Below are 19,128 nucleotides of genomic sequence, written 5' to 3'. Positions count from 1 at the left end.
CCTGTCTCACTGCCGTATCTTTAACATCCCACGTGTGCTGTTAATCTCTCCCTGAAGGCAGTGTTTGTGAATTTAATAGATGTGTGTGTGTTTTGTTGAAGCTATCCCAGTGAACATGAACTTGTATCTTGTGACATTTAGATTAATCCTGAAGTTTCCAGAGGTTCTCCTGCGGTTTGAATAGTTCTGAGTGAATCATTATTACACCTCAGTGAGGTTATCTTCTCCAATCTGCTGCTGGGTCGGAAAGTGTGCATGGTATAATGGCACTGCTTGGAAAGTAGTTCCGGCTGGAACGGGATGGTCAGGTTTATATAAATGAGATCGTTGTAATATGTTCTTCGTTTCTATAGTAACGGCTCATTCACATAATGAGTAGATTTTCAAAGCGCGGTGGTGTTTAACAGTGAAATTGGTCATCTGTGTAGTTGGAGCTCAAAGACATAAAAATGAAGTAAACTTTGTTGTTTGGCGCCACCTGGTGGTGACGGTGTTGAATGATTTCTGTTACACTTCTGAATCCAATAACGAGCTCATCAGTGTTTCATCTGCACTTCCTGTAGAGGTTCCTCATTTCCTGAAAGATACAGGAGATGATTCGGAAAAGGTTCCTATTTCAGGGTTCTCATGAAGTTCCTTCAGCTCATCATATTCTTTCTGTCTTTCTTTCTTTTTCTTTCTTTCTTGATTTTTGACAATTGCAGAATCTTTTTCTTTCTTTTTTGACGTACAGGATCCTTCCTTTCATTGTTTCTTTTTTGACGTACAGAATCCTTCCCTTCATTCTTTCTTTTTTGACATACAGAATCCTTTTTCTTTCTTTCTTTTTTTGACATACAGAATGCTTTCTTTCTTTTTTTGACACACAGAATCCTTCCTTCTTTCTTTCCACGTTGTTGACAATTACAGAATCTTTCTTTCCGTCTGATTGTTACAAAGCAGTGACACGAGCCTCCTTCCGTAAATGTTAAATTAACATGTATTCTCGTTACAGAAAACTTCACCGTATCAACGATTACGAACAATTTTTAAATCCGTTTACGTGGAGCGTCTGCCGTACACGTCCCTATGAACGAGCCGTTACTATAGAAACGATTACATATTAGAACAAGCGCATTGATATAAAGCTGCACTCCTGTCAGAGCTGCTGTTCTAGAGAATTAATCACCATCTGACCAATTACAATTCAGAAATATTACCCATAAACCCCTGTATTTGATGAGGATGTCTCTCAGGTGTTACTTCATAAAGCCACTAGAGGGCAGCGTCGTCCTGTGCCTGATTTCATATCACACACTTCCTCACATCAAACACTGTGTGTGTGTGTGTGTGTGTGTGTGTGTGTGTGTGTGTGTGTGGTTATGAATTAACGATATGAATATTTTTGCAAACAAAAAAGCGTGGTGTTTTTGTTCTACAGCTCGCTGCTATATATTTATAGTGTTCTGTAGTAACATAATATAATAATGCAACATAGGTTTAATATTATATCAATAGTTTTATTATTATAATTTATTATTATTATTTAGATTTGTTGCATGTAAATACCTTCTTCAGAAAAATACCTTCTTCAGTGGATATAAAAAGTCTACACACACCTGTTAAAATGGCAGGTTTTTGTGATGTAAAAAAAAAAAAAAAAAAGGAAACCAAGATAAATCACGTCAGAACTTTTTCTAACTCCCATTGGCTAGTGAGATTTGGATCGACGGCTCGAGTGTACAGCTAAGCAGAGGAGGATGATGACGATGATGCTCTGTGCCACTCCTGAGAGCTCGTCTCGAAAAAAAATAGTCGTATGAGACTACCCAAACCTCACGAACTAATATACTGACTAAGAAAGAAAGTCTCCAAAACTACAATCTGAAGTCACCTACATCACCACAAGTTGTTTGGAAGGGTTTCAAGAAAAAAAGCCTCTACTCTCATCCAAAAACAAACTCGAGCGTCTTCAGTCTGCCGACACTACTGGAACTTCAAATGGGATCGGGTTCTATGGTCAGATGAAACCAAAATAGAGCTTTTTGGTAATAAACACCAGAGGTGGTTTTGGAGCACACAGAGAGGTAGCCATATGGAAAAGTCCCTCATGCCCACGGTTAAATATGGAGGTGGATCTTTAATGTTTTGGGGCTGTTTTTCTGCCAGAGGACCTGGACATTGTGTTAGGATACATGGCATCATGGACTCCATCAAATATCAACAGATATTAAATGAAAACCTGACCGCCTCTGCCAGAAAGCTTCAAATGGGCCGTGGTTGGATCTTCCAGCAGGACAATGATCCAAAACATCATCAAAATCAACACAAAAATGGTTTACTGACCACAAAATCAAGATCCTGCCATGACTATCCCAGTCCCCTGACCTGAACCCCATAGAAAACCTGTGGGGTGAACTGAAGAGGAGAGTCCACCAGCGTGGACCTCGAAATGTGAAGGATCTGGAGAGGTTCTGTATGGAGGAACGGTCTCAGATCCCTCACCATGTATTCTCCAACCTCATCAGGCGTTATAGGAGAAGACTCAGAACTGTTATCATGGTAGAGGGAGCTAGCACAAAGTATTGACTAAAAGGGTGCCAATAATAAATATTTTGAACAAAAGATCAAAAGTTTAAACAACAAAGACAGTTTCACAGTCTTCTTTATAATATAATTTATTAATGCAGGACATGGTATGTTCAGAGATAATATTGCTTCAGTTGTCACTTCTAGGAAAATATGACATCTCATCCTATACTAATTTTGTGTCTCTCTCTCTTTCTGGAGCATGTATGTGATGCCCCCAGGGGCGTGTCTTGCTCTACAAAGCAGTTTATATTCACCGTCTCCATCAGGAAGACTTGCTAACATCACTCTAATATCATGGTCATTTCTTCCTGTGCTAATATTGAGTGATTATTTACTTTGACCAATAAAAGTTAGTCTTTAGGTTTTTTTTTCTTCTCTCTCTCTCTCTCTCTCTCTCTCTCTCTCTCTCTCTCACACACGTCATCTGCTCTTATCCACCAGTGTAAGTGTTTTCTAGCTCAACTCTCCATATCATTCACAAACACACATCTGTTACGGGAAAGGCCCAACCATGATAAATCTGTGTTTCCAGTCCCGGCCCGGTCGGTGACCTCTGTATGAACACACACACACACTCACACACACACTCTCTCTCACACACACTGTCACACAGACTGACGCACTTCAATAGCAGGTTTTCTGTGAGCTTTGATCTTCGTTTCTGCTGTGTTGTTTGATCTGCCTTATTGGTGCCATATTAAGGGACAAGAAGCAGCATTAAAAGGGCGGTTCTTTAAATATCTGGCGTCGTCATGACGTTTAATCGCGGATCTCGAACAGACGAGTTTGGTGGAAGTGTGCAGTGGAGTGGATTTTTTTCTTCTCACAGTATTGTGTTAACAGATGTGAGACAAGTACATCCTGGGATGGGTTGGGGTTTTTAGAAGGGATGCTCTGATACAGGTGTGGGTATGGGGTGACAAGCATGGGGTATCAGGGATAGGGTATGAGGTATGGTGTATGAGTCTGGTACCATACTTGTTTAATCACACCTATGGTCAGTGCACTGATACCAGCGTGTCATGCTGTTTCTTTCTTTCTTTCTTTTTTCCTTTGAGTCTCACACACAATCTCTCCCTCACACACAGTCTTTCTCTCTCTCACTCTCTCTCACACGCACACACATGTATTTTGATGCCCCCTGTCTTACCATTTATTTCCTTTTCTTCTTTCCACCCCCCCCCATCTCTCTCTCTCTCTCAGTGTTTCAGAGCTCTGTGTTGTAAAGGGCCGCCCCCTCCCAGAGCGGAGTATGATGTAGTGTGTATCGGACTGACGGGCTCCGGAAAGACCAGTCTACTCTCCAGACTGTGCAGCGAAGCCACAGACACTATCGTACCTACTACAGGTCAACACACACACACACACACACACACACACACATACATGCACACACACATCAAACCACCATCCCAGACACAAACATTTAAGCAGACATTTTAACAGGAAGTGATTAAGTGTAAATGGGAAGCCTTTAATGGTTGCCAGGGTCGAGTTTTTTTTTTTTAAAAGCAATATTGGCTTAGTTTTAATGCGTGTGCACTACAGTGGACTTGTTTCCAACATGTATACTTTAAAAATTCAGTTTGTAATTCAAAAAAAACTATTTTTCCAATTTCTTTGCGTCAGTTTTTGAGATGTAGTTGAAGTGGGAATTTTGTTGAAACCTGGCAACCCTGGTAAACGTTAAAAGCCAGTGTTGTTCTGCAATGTACGTAGTCACGCTTATCACAAAAAGTCCCATTACACATCTGTTTTTTTTTTTTTTTTTTTTATTGGAATTTTCATTTCAAATCACTTACATTTTCTGAAACGCCTCTTTTTTTTTTCTTCTCAAAAAACACCTTGGTACGTCTTTCCCAGTAATGCCATCATCGTCTCTTCATGCATGATCATTTCCCAGGAATTGTACTAGGTCTCGGAAGAGAATCTGTATGATTTTGATTTTTTATTTTTTTTATTTTTAAAGTGTGTGATGATTTGATTTCGTTTGCAGGTTTTAGCATTAAAGCAGTGCCGTTCCAGAACGCCATCTTAAATGTCAAAGAGCTGGGAGGTAAGCGGTGTACTCTTTGGGTTTTAGACTTGGGTTTTGTCTGTACTGTCAGATAATTTCTTAAAATGGTACAAAATGTATTAATTTACAGTAAAAATATGTTGCTCTAACACTGTTGGGGGGGGGGGAGGGCTGCAAAGCATGGTGGCGGGAGCATCATGGTGTACAGTTCTTCCTTACTGTTGTGCAGGACTAGTCACTAATTTCCCCCCAAATAAAAGCCAGTTCTGGGTGATTTTAAGTTTGGTTTAGTTTTAAAAGTTGTTAATAAGTTAACATTCTGGTTATACATCTCTCTCTCTTTCTTTATTTATTTTAAATGATAAAAGTGAAATGTTTTAATGAATTTCTCTAGTAAACCTAAAGCTAACATTCGGAAACGTTTATCAAAGTATCCAGGAACATGTTAATAACGTTAAGAATTCAAATCACCTTTTTGTTTGTTTGTTTGTATTTGTTTGTTTGTTTTACTAGTTTAAAGGTTGCATTACTACTGCAAATGATTAACCAGCAGATGTGTGAACCATTACTAGTCAGTTTTTTTAAGTCTACTGTAATGAAACAGAATCACACACACACACACACACACACACACACTCACACACACACTCACACAGGCTGTAGGGAGCTGGAAACAGAAATGTTTACCAGAGACAGCTGGTGGGATGTCTTGCCCCAAAACTATGCCCGGTCATTTGTTTGGTGAGTCAGAGGTCACCTTTGGTTGAACCTGAAGTGAAACACAACACAAGCGAAGCTTGTCACGTATACTCCGAGGATGTTAACAAATATGAACACAAGACAGACTTTCTTTCTTTCTTTCTTTCTTTCTTTCTTTATTTTTAAATGAAAGAAAGCTCACCGGAAGTCGTCGTCAAGCAAGAGGTTAACACGAACATTTAGCGTTCTTTCATTCATCCTTAGCACCTGCCTGGTCAGGGTCATGGAGAAATTAAACACTAGATGTGGTGCACAGAAACATTGTAAAGCAGTTATTTACATAATTATCTAATTGTGTTTTATACCTACACAGACTCCACAAACGGACTAAAAGTGCACAGAGTCCCGTTCCCGTACTACATGTTGTCTGGTTTCGGAACCGAGCTTCATTCTAGCATCTAACTTCACCTGTATTTTTATTAATGTGGGCTTATGTAAATGCGGAGGTGATGAAAATATGCACTTAAATATGTACTCTACTTAGAAAGAACTATTTAATATAGCCTAGCTTACCAGAGTCCTGCTATCAGGGGGCGGGACTATTGAATCGTTATAAACATAAACGGCAACGTGACTCCGTGAATCTTTTTCCTTAATCAGTCTGTTTACGCGTCTCTTCGATATGCACCACGTGCGTTCCACGATGAATCTGTAAGACAGATGTCGCCAATGTCTTCACAGGAGTTGATAATTAAAGGCCTGAAATAGGATTTCTTTGAGAAGTATAAACAAAAAGAAATCCTGTAGACTTCCGTCAATAAAATAAAATCTCCCCCAAAGCTTGTTTTTTTTGGAATTTTATTTAACATAACTATTCAAACCCAGAAATTATCCACGCCGCCACACAGGGTCGGAAAATAGCAAACAGGCGCGTTTATAAATAATCCTAAAGCCCGCTCTGTATGTTTATTTTGATTTCACACCATCTCCAAAGCCAAAGAGAAAAACATCAAGCAACCTGATACTCGGGGTTTTGATTTGGGGATTTAGTTGTTGTGAGTAATAAACTGTTTTGTTTGCGTACTTATTTTTTTAGGACATCATCTTTTTTTAGTGTGTGTGTGAGAAGGGGTGAAAGAGTGAAAGACAGAACTTTTACTATTTTTATATATATATATATATATATATATATATAATATATAAAATATCTCTACGCTGTCCTCCATTAATTTTGGCACCCTTGATAAATATGAGCAAAGAAGGCTGTGAAATTGTCTTTATTGTTTAACCTTTTGATCTTTTGTTCAAAACATTTACATAAATTCTCTGTTCTCATGGATATCAAACAATTGCAAACACAACACAGGTTTATCCAAAAAATAATCTTTGTTAAATATAGGTGTGCAACAATTATTGGCACCCTTTTAGTCAATACTTTGTACTAGCTCCCTTTACCATGATAACAGCTCTGAGTCTTCTCCTATAACGCCTGATGAGGTTGGAGAATACATGGCGAGGGATCTGAGAGCGTTCCCCCATACATAACCTCTCCAGATCCTTCACATTTCAGGTCCACGCTGGTGGACTCTCCTCTTCAGTTCACCCCACAGGTTTTCTATGGGGTTCAGGTCAGGGGACTGGGATGGTCATGGCAGGACCTTGATTTTGTGGTCAGTAAACCATTTCTGTGTTGATTTTGATGATGTTTTAGATCATTGTCCTGCTGGAAGATCCAACCACGGCCCATTTGAAGCTTTCTGGCAGAGGGGTCAGGTTTTCATTTAATATCTGTTGATATTTGATCGAGTCCATGATGCCATGTATCCTAACAAAATGTCCAGGTCCTCTGGCAGAAAAACAGCCCCAAAACATTAAAGATCCACCTCCATATTTAACCGTGGGCATGAGGTACTTTTCCATATGGCTACCTCTCTGTGTGCTCCAAAACCTCCTCTGGTGTTTATTACCAAAAAGCTCTATTTTGGTTTCATCTGACCATAGAACCCGATCCCAGTTGAAGTTCCAGTAGTGTCTGGCACACTGAAGACGCTGGAGTTTGTTTTTGGATGAGAGTAGAGGCTTTTTTTCTTGAAACCCTTCCAAACAGCTTGTGGTGATGTAGGTGATTCAGATTGTAGTTTTGGAGACTTTCTGCAATTCTCCAGCTGTGATCCTTGGAGATTTTTTGTCCACTTGAACCGTCCTCTTCACAGTGTGTCGAGACGATACAGACACGCGTCCAATTCCAGGTCGATTCATAACATTTCCAGTTGACTGGAACTTCTTAATTATTGCCCTGATGGTGGAAATGGGCATTTTCAATGCTTGTGCTATTTTCTCATAGACTCGCCCCATTGTGTGAAGCTCAACAACCTTTTGCCGCACATCACAGCTATATTCCTCGCTCTTACCCGCTGTTATGAATGACGAAGGGAATTTGGCCTATCCATTACCTCATATTTATACCTCTGTGAAACAGGAAGTCATGGTTGAACAATTTCCTGTTCCTAGTCACCCAGGTGTACTAAAAATATTAATATATCAATGGGAATAAAATTCAAATATATTTTTCACATATGACATTATAAGGATGAACATAATTGTTGCACACCTAGATTTAACAAAGATATATTTTTTGGATAAACCTCTGTTGTGTTTGCAATTGTTTGATATCCATGAGAGCAAAGTATTTTTGTTAATGTTTTGGAAAAAAGATCAAAAGGTTAAACTATAGACACTTTTTTTTTATACACACACACACAGTGATGTTCATCTAGAGTAATCACCAATGAGGTGGTGTGATGAAGCAGCGTTAATGTTAACATCCCGAAGTTATGTTATAATTTTCCTGTATTGTGTTTTATTCCTCTTATACCACAGCAACAAACGACATGTCATACTTTTTAGCCATTTATAGTTACATTGAATGATTTGGAATGTCCACGAATCAAGTTCCTCGTGTTGGAAAACTTAAAGTTACAGCTTTACCTCTGACACTGGAGCCTCCGCCCATAAAAGTTAAGCAAACATTTATACAGGAAACTTATACCATATCAGTGATGTTTTTTTTTTTACTATAATGTTACTATACGAATGATATTTAGTTTTATTTGTTTAAAGTTTCACAAGGCAGGATATTTCAGCACAGAACAAAAAAGAATGGCGCAGTTACTTTTCCTTTTAGCAGCACAACCTGAAATGCGTCAAACATAAAACATAATCACGCATCATATCTAGGGCATTTCTAAAACAATTTAAATGCACATAAAATAAAAGACCAGTTCCGTTTTCTGTTAGTAAACATAACCTGAAAAAAATGTATTAAAACATATCATAGTCAATTCATCAAGTACCATATATATGTCACTTATAAAACAGTTTAAGAGCATGAGGAATAAAAGAAAGTTCATGCCTTTTTGTTCTACCTGGGCACAGCATATTCCTAATGTCCACGAAGTAAATAAGTTGGAGCCATGGGCAGGAAACTGTACAGTGGCGACGAACTGTCCTTGAGTATGTTAGTGAGGGTACGTATGGTGGCCTCATCACGCCTCTCACTCAATGATGGGAAAGAAGTCGTCGGAATACCTTCAGTATTTTCCGACGGCAGCGTTTTTGAACCCTCTCTAACTCCTCAGAGAGACCTTTTGGTAGTCCACCCCAAGCTGGGCTGGCATACTCAATAACTGGCCGTATATAAAGTCAATATATATTTGCGTTAAAACATTGGGAGACTCGCTCTCTTTGCAACACTGTGATAATAGATCCTTGGGCGTGACTTCGCAATCGTATACTTGATGTGGGCTTCCCATGACTGATCAGATGAAATTTGAACTCCGAGCGATTTAAAAGTGGAGACTCTACTGATTACGTGGCCAGAAATTACAGGAGAAGGAGGAGAGGGGATGTTGTCATCACTCCTGGCACTAAGTACCATATCCATGCTCCATTCATTCCCAGTGAAAATTCCTGTCCCCAATCTGCCACTGGATCCAAGGCCTTCTGAGTTCGGCCAGGTATGGATCCCATTCTGAAGATCAGTGACCGTTAGATCATCAGCATATTTCACAGGAATTACACAGGGAGGCAGACGTGAATCCAAGCTGTTTATACAGATGACAAAAAAGAGAGGGGATAAAAGTCCCCCAGGGGAACACCATCTGGAATTGGATAGGAGTTAGACACACAGGAACCCCGCTTCACCCTTTGCTCTCTATTGCTTGGAGAGCTCCTTACAATGAGCCAAATGGGGCGTCTGACATGCATGTCAGCCAGAGCATGAAGCAGTTGACAGTGCTCAATTGTGTCAAAGGGTTGAGTAAAATCAACATAAACAGCATGGATGTCCATTTTTGGGTTGCTATTAAGTGCTTCCTGCCAGAATTGTAGAATCTGACTCTACAATAGAGCTGTGTCAGTGGAGTCATAAAGCCATGGAGCAATCTTTGTAGCTGTATCCTCCAGAATGGCATCTCTGAGGATTCCTTCATACACTTTCCCAACGCAGCTATTTAATGAGATCTGTTGGTAATCTGCTGGAAAAAACTGGGCTTTGCTATTTTAAGAACAGCTTCGACCATAGCTTCCCTCCATTGTGTTTGGGGAAAAATGTTATAGTGAATTCACGTGTTAAAGATATCGCATAACACAGGTGCCAGTTCTTCATGAAAGGTCTTTAAGACCCAAGGAGGAATGCAGTCAGGACCAGTCAGCATTCGTTTTGTCTTCGAGTCATTGAGTCGAGCCTTAACTTGCCCAGTACTCAAGGGCAAGTTATCATTTGACAGCTTCTGTATAACATCTTCCTCAGAAGGAGACGTATGGATCACTTGATCCCGTGCAGAAGCAAAATCTTTAGCCAAGGTGTCAATCTCATGTTGAACATCTTATAATCCTGAGACACCACATCTCTCCTATCTCCTTCCATCCCCAGTAATGCCCTCACAGATTTAAACCACTGTTTTGGCTCCGTACAGAGCAGTTCCTCCACCTTGTTCTTGTAGTATCATATTAGAGCGAACGCGTTAATATAACCCTGCACTACTGATAGAGCTGCTTTATTAGAAAATGAATCCTTCTGACCAATCAGAATCGAAAATTCACCAGCACACTTGGACTTTCAATACAAACGCATTTCTTCATCAAGTCCTGCTACTTGGTAATTATCAATCCCGGACAATTCGAGAGTGCACCCCATTATGCCGCGTTTTCTTTTCGTAAGCTTTTCCTCATGTGAGGAGATGAGTTAATAACAGAGCTCTGTAAAGTGCCACCCCCACCAAAAACAGAGTTATGTCACGAACATGAACCCTACAGATCATATCACGCTTTACAGACGGAGGCAGCTTCGCGTCCTGACGCTCTCTCTGTCTCTGTCCTGCTGCGTTACCGACGTTCGGCAAGGATCCGGTGTTGAGTTTTCAGTGGAATGAGTGATGCCAGGAAGAAAGGGGAGGGTAGGGGTGGGTGCTGGTGTATCAAAGCAGGCCAACCGTCCGTGTGCGTTTCCCATCAGCCTCGTGACGACGACGTGAGATTCCGGAGGCTTTGACAGGCGAAGAAGCCCCACATGCTCACGTTTAACGTCTCGAAAGCAACCATCTGAAAACACTTAACTCACTTGCAGTTTCTTTCTTTCTTTTTTTTTTTCCTGTTCCTTTGGAACTCCGGCCATGATTTAACGATTTCTGTGGCAATCGTGTGCGTATGGTTAATCACTCAAGATTACAACGTGCGAGCCAGTTCATGGTCAGTGCTCTTTAGTCACAGGGTTCTGTTTTTTTTTTTTTTTTTTTTAAATGAACGTTCTCTGACTTTTCGTGTTGAAAAAAAGAAGCAGCGTTTTGCTGCTGCGTTATAGTCGAAGACGTGTTCTGGAAGAGGGCTGAGAAAACGATGATCTCGTGATCGGATGTGGGAGTCCGTCCTCGTGTTTTAATACATAACGAGATGTCATCACAGCTAGTCTTTAAGGTGATCCGTCCCTTTTGAACGGAAGCCCCTGGATTACACTGACAAGTGCTTGATTGAATATAATATACGAGCGCTCATAATGTTGGCTGGAACATTTATTTTACATGAAGCTTGTCAGTGGTTTTAGACTGGTCCTCCCCCCATTTCAACACATTTTTGGCAATCTCAAGCCTCGAGCATGGAGGCACAGAACGGACGGAGCTTGTCACGAACTCGTCCCGACCGCTGTAAAGCGTTCGCGCTGGAACGAGGTGCGACGGAGAGCTCGGTTTGCGGCGTGACCGGAGGTCAGGTGAATATAGGGTGCTAAGAACAACTTCCCTCCGGTGTTTTTAGTAGCCAGCCGACGAGAAAAGTCGTCTGAAACAGGGAACGTGTGTGAGGTTTCAACTTCATATAGTAAATAATTGTTATGCAAAAATCTCAGAGTTGAGTTCTCGAAAAACAGAGACAGGAAGTGGAGGCGTGGCGCTCAAATAAGAGTTATAAGCGTAGCCTTTTCGTGCTCGGATTAATCGGCTCCTTAAACGCGTGTGTTTTTTGTTTTGGATAAAAGCTTTAAATTTAAAGCTTTAAATGCAAACAGCAGTCAGATGTGACTGGAAAAAAACAGCTAAATGTCGGAAATAAAGTTTTATGCACTTTGCTGAGATGGAAATGTTTGCATCAGTAAAGACGAGATGGGGGGAAAAATTGTCGGAAATGGGTTTTTCCCAGTAAACACCTCGCACATTTCTGCGTTACGTCTAGCGACATCTAAACCCTGGTGCACGAAGAAACAAGTTGTTCTTGATTTAATTAACATCAAACGTCACCGTGATCCTGACCGGGACAAAGCGCTTACTGAAGATGGAGAATATGAACGTTTGGTTTTATAGTCCAATCTTTTTGTCCAAATTACTTTTTTTTTTTTTTTTTTTTTTTTTTTACAATCCTCTTCAGGATTGTTCAGATGTTTTTCAGAAATCGTGAAATGTTTCAAATTGCGAAACCAGCCAGTTGCATAAAGAGCCAAAGAGAAAAATCTCTCAAGGGTTTCATTTGTATTTCAGCATAAAAATCAACGGTAATCATTTTAACTCCCTCATGTTTGAGACTCTTAACGAGACCAACATAATCAGCACAATATACATATTACGTTACAATCATTATAAAACAAAACAAAAGCCTTTTTTTTTTTTTTTTTTTTTTTTTTTTTTTTTTAAATCCTACCTACACGTTATAATAAACAGAGATGGGAAGCATTGAGAAAGGAAGGAGAGCTGGATTTTAAAGGAAGAGATATTAGAGTGGATGTGATGCTGAAAGATCTGATCCCAGACCTTGATCCCAGGGGGTGCAAATGGAGATGGAGGACGGGGCATTTTAGGGAGAACCTACAGTTCCTCCCAGTCAGAAATCAAGTGCCGGAAGACCCGAGACTCGTACTTTACTCAGGAACGTACGAGAGAAGCTCAGCTAAACTATAGAGAGGTTGTGTGTGTGTTTTTTTTTTTTTTAATGGGCTAAAATGGAGCAGCCAAATGGACCTTTTGAAGTGAAGTGTGCATTTGTTTTGTTTAGGACTGCCAATGGGGGGGTTACAGTAAACAAGACGAGACCAAAGCTTCCATAAAGTTTACTCCTCATTCTCAGAAAATTAGGAGCATGAGGTTCAAAAGTTTAATTTGTGGACTCCAGATAAAGTTTAGCTGTCGGTTTGGAATGTGATCTGGCCATTTAAAAAAAAGAAAGAAAACAAAATCATATCGTGATGCGATACTCGTATTAGATACGCATCATTACGTATCTAATTTTGTGGAGGTTTTGCTTACAAAGCGCCAACAAGGTGTCCTTTTAGCTTCAGATTAGATTTTTTTTTTTTTTGGTCCAGAATTTCTGTCACAAAGAAAAGGAATGATAATTGGTACAAAAGTATTTTTTAGTGTCCAGTCAGTTCTTGACAATTTGCATTATTTTCTTTGCTTCCTGGTGTGAACAAGATGAAACACCAGCTCACAGGAGTGAACTGTGGTATCCTTGACCAGTCCAGGCTTTGAAATAAATAATGTTCCGCATCGATATCCAACTAATCCAGCTTCCTGTCTTGCATTAGCGTGTGATTTCAGCGTGCTTCTTAAAACATTTATTACTTGCGATGCTGTACGAGATCTGAAACGAACATTCAGCCAAACTGTATAACAGACGGCGCGATAACGTGTTCTTCCTGTCAGATTACACGTAAACACAAACCTGAAGAAGAAAAAAAGCAAGCTTATAGGAAATTCTAAGGATATTTTTTTCTGTTTATCTCGTGTTGTAGCTTTGCGACGTCTAGCCTGGTAACGTTATAGTTCCAGTATGATTTTAAATGACGACTTGCTCAAACGTTCACGTTTCGAGTTCGGCGTCATCCTACGCCATCCTTCTAATCAGCCCTTCCTGCGTTTAATCCAGAAATAAACGTAAAATCAAGCAATGTTCGGAGGAGCTCGTAATTTTTCTAAATAACCTCAGGTTTTACGCAGACCTGGGCCGAGAGACGAGAAGCCCTCTTCGATTCACGTGCGTCGAACATGAGTACAGCTAAAAGGTCTCATTTACCAAGAAACCTCACACGAAGAGCGTGCAGAACAAATCCGTGGCGATTCGAGTAGTTTTCCGCAAAAAAGAACCAAAAAAAAAAAACCCTCATTTTTTGCTGCAATGATCAGAAAGATTCCACGAAATCCTGTACAGACTGCCGATTGGTGGATTTTAGAACGGCGCCGTAGCAACGCTCACGCACAGGTTTTTTTACTCCAAAATTTCTGGCCTAACTTTATCGATCGCTTTTGGTTGTCGTGAAGCCAACCCAGCCGCTGATAATGTCAGCATGTCAAGACCACCAATCGTGACCTCAGAATTCTTTGCCGATGCTATTTTTATTTTTTTGTCTGGAAATCGTCCTGTGTGAATCCAGGAGAATATTTGAGGACGTGTAAGAAAGGTTAAAAGGTCCATTGCAGCGCAGTTCTGTGTACGAAAACCAGATTGAAATGGCTGTGTGTTGTGCAGAAGCCAGATTGAAACAATTGTTATTGAGATACGACAACGTTTTTGTTTTTGTTTTTTTCTCCCCCCCTAATGGAAGGTTTAGGTCGCTCATGGATCCAGAATGGTTGGATGGAGATCAGGGTTTTTAAAAATAGACAAAGGATAAAACCAGAAACAAATGGCGAAATAATGAGGTGACAGGAACAGAATGGATGGAAAGATGCTTCCTCTGGGGTAAGAGCAGCTCCACTGGAGAACATGATCTATGGTTGGAGATTAAGGAAGTTTAAGGAAGATATCAGTTTGATAACGGCGATTAGAAGGATACCGTTATAATCTAGGGTCTTGGCCACTCAGGGAAATGCTGATATGTATTTATATGACGTTGCTAAGCAGAGCTGGGAGGCTCAGCAGAAGTTTGTTGATGGTAGAGGGAGATCCTGTTTTCCGGCTTACGTGCAGTGTAGTTAATTAAAAAAAATGCTGTAAAAGGACCGTGTATTTGTGCGCAGAAACATAGCTCGGTGAGGAACAGTCTAATCTTTAACGTCGGACGTCATGCCGTTATGAGATACAGAATATTGTCAGGAGAAGAATGCTGAAAGATAGATGAGTGGAAAGAAGAACATAACAGAAAAGAAAAGAGAGTTACCGTAACATTATTTGGAGTGGATCAGGAATGTTCTACTGCATTCGACTTGATTCGGAAGTCTGAACTCTGCCGTCTTTACTTCTGAGACACACCGCCGCTCTAAGATACTCTTTTTGTACCCAATCATCTTACTGACCTGTTCCCAATTAACCTAATAAGTTCTGAAACGTTCCTCCAGCCGTTTCTTTTCAGTAACACGTACTTTTCCAGCTTTTCTTGACGCCATCAAATTCAAAATCACCTTTCCCCCCCCCCCTCCTTCAAACGGTACATTTCCTCAGTTTAAACATTTGATACGTTCTGTTGCGAATAAAATACGAGTTTGAGATTTGCAAATCATCGCATTCTGTTTTTATTTACATTTTACGCAGCATCCCAACTTTTTTTTTTTTTTGGAATCGGGGTTGTCGATACAATATAATAAATGTATACAAGCACTTATTGTTTATTTGTGTTCCTGTATTTTTCATTAAGGGCGCCAAAACATCCGGAGGACGCTATGTGTAGCAAATTATAGAATTATTACAGTAGGCTATAGTTGAGCATAGGGCTGGGTGATGTGGTGATATCGTATCAATATCATGATACGATATCATGTCACAGTCTGTAGAATTGTAAAATTGTCTTCTTTTCTAGGTATTAAATAAAAGTATCATCAAACTACAATTTTCATGTTGTTTGTTTATTTATTTATTTTTATACAACATGACTGTTTTGCTGGAAGTTCATCAAAGCTAAATATTGTGTATCGTAGTAAAGTTTTTGAGAATCGTAATGTGATGTTTTTGTCATATCGCCCGAACCTAGTAGTGCGTTTGATTCTCTGGTTTGTGTGCTAGATTTGAGCAAGACGCCGTTCGAGTGGGAATGTGTAGTTTTGATAAAAGCGCCGTGGGAGGAATACGCACCATCAGCTGTGTGGTTGGTTGAGAGCTTATGCAAGCTTTACCCAAGATTATGATCTCTGGGATGTAGACGTCATAAAGTCAACAGTTATTTTTAGATTTCCGGGGGCTTTAGACAGAAAGTCTTAATTAGTAACAGAGCAATAAGAGAGTTGGGTAAAATCTGAGGTTAGAAGTGGTGAGGATTTTCACCGCAGTGAGTCAGAGGGTGAAGGATGTCAGAAGGAATTCCCTGGTTGCTGGTGAAAGCGATGACTCGCCGATGCCGTCGGCACAGATGAACGGGATAGCGCAACCCGACAAGCGCCGAATGCTAAGATGAGAGCGGCCTCGGGGTAGTGACTGCAAAACCATGGTGACCTTTTGAGTTTTAGCTGAAATCTGCAGACCTGAAGATCTCGGAGATCCGCTGTCTGAGGATATCGGTGATGTAGACGTAGGGAGGCGCAAATCCGTTTTGGAAAAAAGAAACATATAAAAGAATCATCTGACGGAAACGTTAGCAAAAGAGTCGTTCTTGCATGTACGGAAACATCACAGTCCGGCAGTCTGGAGCAAATCTGGCAAAAAGCAAACAAACAAACAGTGGGGATCGTGGAGAACCTTTTGTTTTTTGTTTTTTTGGTAACAAGCAGGTCTAGTCAATGGAGCATCATTAAAGTGCACCTGTTATGGTTTTTCAGATATTACCTTTCATGTAGTGTGTTAGAGCTGTTTGAGAATGTAAAAAGTCTGCAAAGTTTCACAAATCATCGAGTACGACAAACTCTCCTTTGGGAGTTATCGACTCGCAAAAGAAGGAATCGATTCTGAACAGCTGAAACGAGTCGTTAGTGATTCCACACTTTACTTCCTGTACTAACCTACGTAGGTTTGTAATAAAAAGCCTCTGGTCTTCATTGGCCGCTCGCTGACAGGCGGAGCCGAAACTCATTATGGTAGTGGGCATTTACTTTTCGAAGCACACGGTAGACCAATCACAACAGAGTGGGACATCTGACCAATCAGAGCAGAGCATGCTCTCTGAAAGGAGGAGTTTAGAACGAATCCTTTAGAACGGATCATTTAACGAGTCGTTTGTGTCACTTGGGGGAAAGGTAATGCTGCAATTTAAATGATGAGCACGTTAAAGTGTTGTTTATTTGTTTGTTTGTTTTTTTACCTTTTTGCACATAAATTTTTTGTATGAGAGCTTTAAAAAAAAATTAGGCACGTTTCAAATCCGTAATAGGTGCGCTTTAAAGACGGACAAAAATATGAGTGCTCAAGTACTCGTCATGCCATGTTAGGCAACCCATTCGTCCAATCACCAACCAGTCGACAAACAAGAAATAAATAAAAAATAATAAAACCCAACAACAAAGAGACGTGTTAAATCGGAGGTTCTTAACCTGGAACCTGGAGAACCCTCTACATTTACTAAACACTAAAATGGGCAGAGCATTGATTTCTCTATTAAAGTCCAAACAAAAATTAAGACCAAAAAACCCCGGAAAGGTAGGAGTTTAGGAATAGGAAAAAAAAACTGCCCATAGTTCAGCAATGTAAATTTTTTTTATGTTATCCATCGCAGATTCTGTAACATTCTGTATTCTGGCCAATTACATACTTTTATGTAAATTATTAAGCTCAAGGCAGTTATTTTTTTTTAATTTATTATTTTTTTTTCATAGACTCGTAGATTTAGAAAACCTCATTTGATCTCTCTGGTCTGATTAATGAAGTGAAGACTTGGTAAAAAAACCTTCAGTGACATTTAAAACAGAAATGTTGAAAGATGAATGGACAGTGAAGTATGCGTTTATTCTCCGCTTCAAATTCAAAACCAATGTCTCATCTGTTCCGAGTCAGAAGTGGTAACATGAAGCGGCAGCGAGAAGCAAAACCACTTCATATCGTCTTATAAATAAACCATAAACACCATCATTAACGGTTAAGCGTTCAGTCAGAATTGTCGCTGTTCAGCCGTGTTCATTGTTTATTCAGATTTCTTTTCCGTAGCCGAACCTTAATGGAATTTATTGACATTAAAAGTCTTTAAAGGAAACCCAGGATTCTTTGCATGGTAAATTCTCTAAACATTTCTGTTTGGTCTCATGGAAAGTTGGTGTTATTGGTTTCTGGAAAATGAGTGTTTATGGAACAATGGGAATATGTGGAAGGTTCCTAATCCTTCTTTAGGCTGGTTTATACTTGACAAGTGACTTTACATGCATGGGGCAGAAACAGCAGTGACATTGGTTCACACGTTCGCTTGTGTATGTTATGTACGTCTGGGGGGTTAAAAGTGACCCCCATAAGAGGGCTCATCAGCGCCAAAACGTCCCTGTTCATCCAGTGGAACTTTTAAAACGTTTAGTGATTTCACGCATGTCGAATGTTAAACAAGCTCAAAACTTTCCGCCGTCGTCGTGATTGTTGTCATGATCTGCATCTCAAATCGAAAGCTCAGACATTCCTTCCATTTAAAAGTATTTACTGAGCTAGAAAATCCAGAAGACTGGTACGCATAACGGCTTTTTGTAGGTTTGAAGGTGACATGAGAGGCTTTTAATATTCACCCACTAACTGTAATTGGAAAACTGGCTAGTGATAGTGCTCGGTAATTGAGGTCAAGATTAGTACATAACGTGATACTGTGATTTGAGACACAGTGGCACACGGTGGTATACGTCGGTATTGCACCATGTGGATGCGTCGTGGTAATTTCTGAGGATGTGCAGACAAGCGAGACTCCAAACGACCAAAGGATACACGTGGCAGCCATTTTGCATAAGGGTACACGTAATTATAATATTGAAGTATAATTCTGCCTGTAGTGTTGAACAAATCGGTAACCTGGGATAAGCTTTTCGCTTTTTATACGTAGGTTCGGCAACCAGAGAAAGAAAATAGTCACTAATTCTAATTATTGACTTTTTAGCAAAACAAGTTTTCATTGGCCTAAAGGTGCCTAATGGTGGTCTGATGAAACGGGCCAAAGTACAATCTAGAACGATTTAAATTAGCGTGCACGGATGACTGACGGTCTTCCCAGAAATAGGAATACGCAAAGAATTTCACAAAAATTCCAGCTGTCTTTCAGCTTTCCTGCTATTAGTAATGGTGACCTCATGGTCAAAGGTTAAACATGTTGTGAGAGAATGAAGATTCTTGTCAGGCGTTGATGTATTTCGTCTTTGAGGACGAAACAGCTTAGCTCATAGCTGAAATGTTGGGCAGCGACTTGCTGACTCTTTGCCAAGAACACAGATACGGTGGTGCGTTTGAAAACTTCGTTAGAAGAACGATTTGAG

General features: G+C 40.1%; 1 protein-coding gene across 2 annotated transcripts in view; it reads left to right on the top strand.

The window, feature by feature from the left end:
* LOC128620625 (ADP-ribosylation factor-like protein 15) overlaps window positions 1–19,128 on the top strand; it is a 73,571-nt gene that overhangs the window by 14,235 nt on the left and 40,208 nt on the right. For both annotated transcript variants that reach the window (XM_053645833.1, XM_053645832.1), the window contains 2 exons: window positions 3,775–3,919; window positions 4,568–4,627. In XM_053645833.1, the coding sequence (XP_053501808.1) occupies window positions 3,775–3,919; window positions 4,568–4,627 (205 nt within the window). The remainder of the gene's footprint in view (window positions 1–3,774; window positions 3,920–4,567; window positions 4,628–19,128) is intronic.

Source organism: Ictalurus furcatus, chromosome 16, assembly GCF_023375685.1.
Source record: "Ictalurus furcatus strain D&B chromosome 16, Billie_1.0, whole genome shotgun sequence".
NCBI lineage: Eukaryota > Metazoa > Chordata > Actinopteri > Siluriformes > Ictaluridae > Ictalurus > Ictalurus furcatus.
Note: the sequence above shows the minus strand (reverse complement) of the source record. Positions and strands in the feature narration are given on the sequence as shown.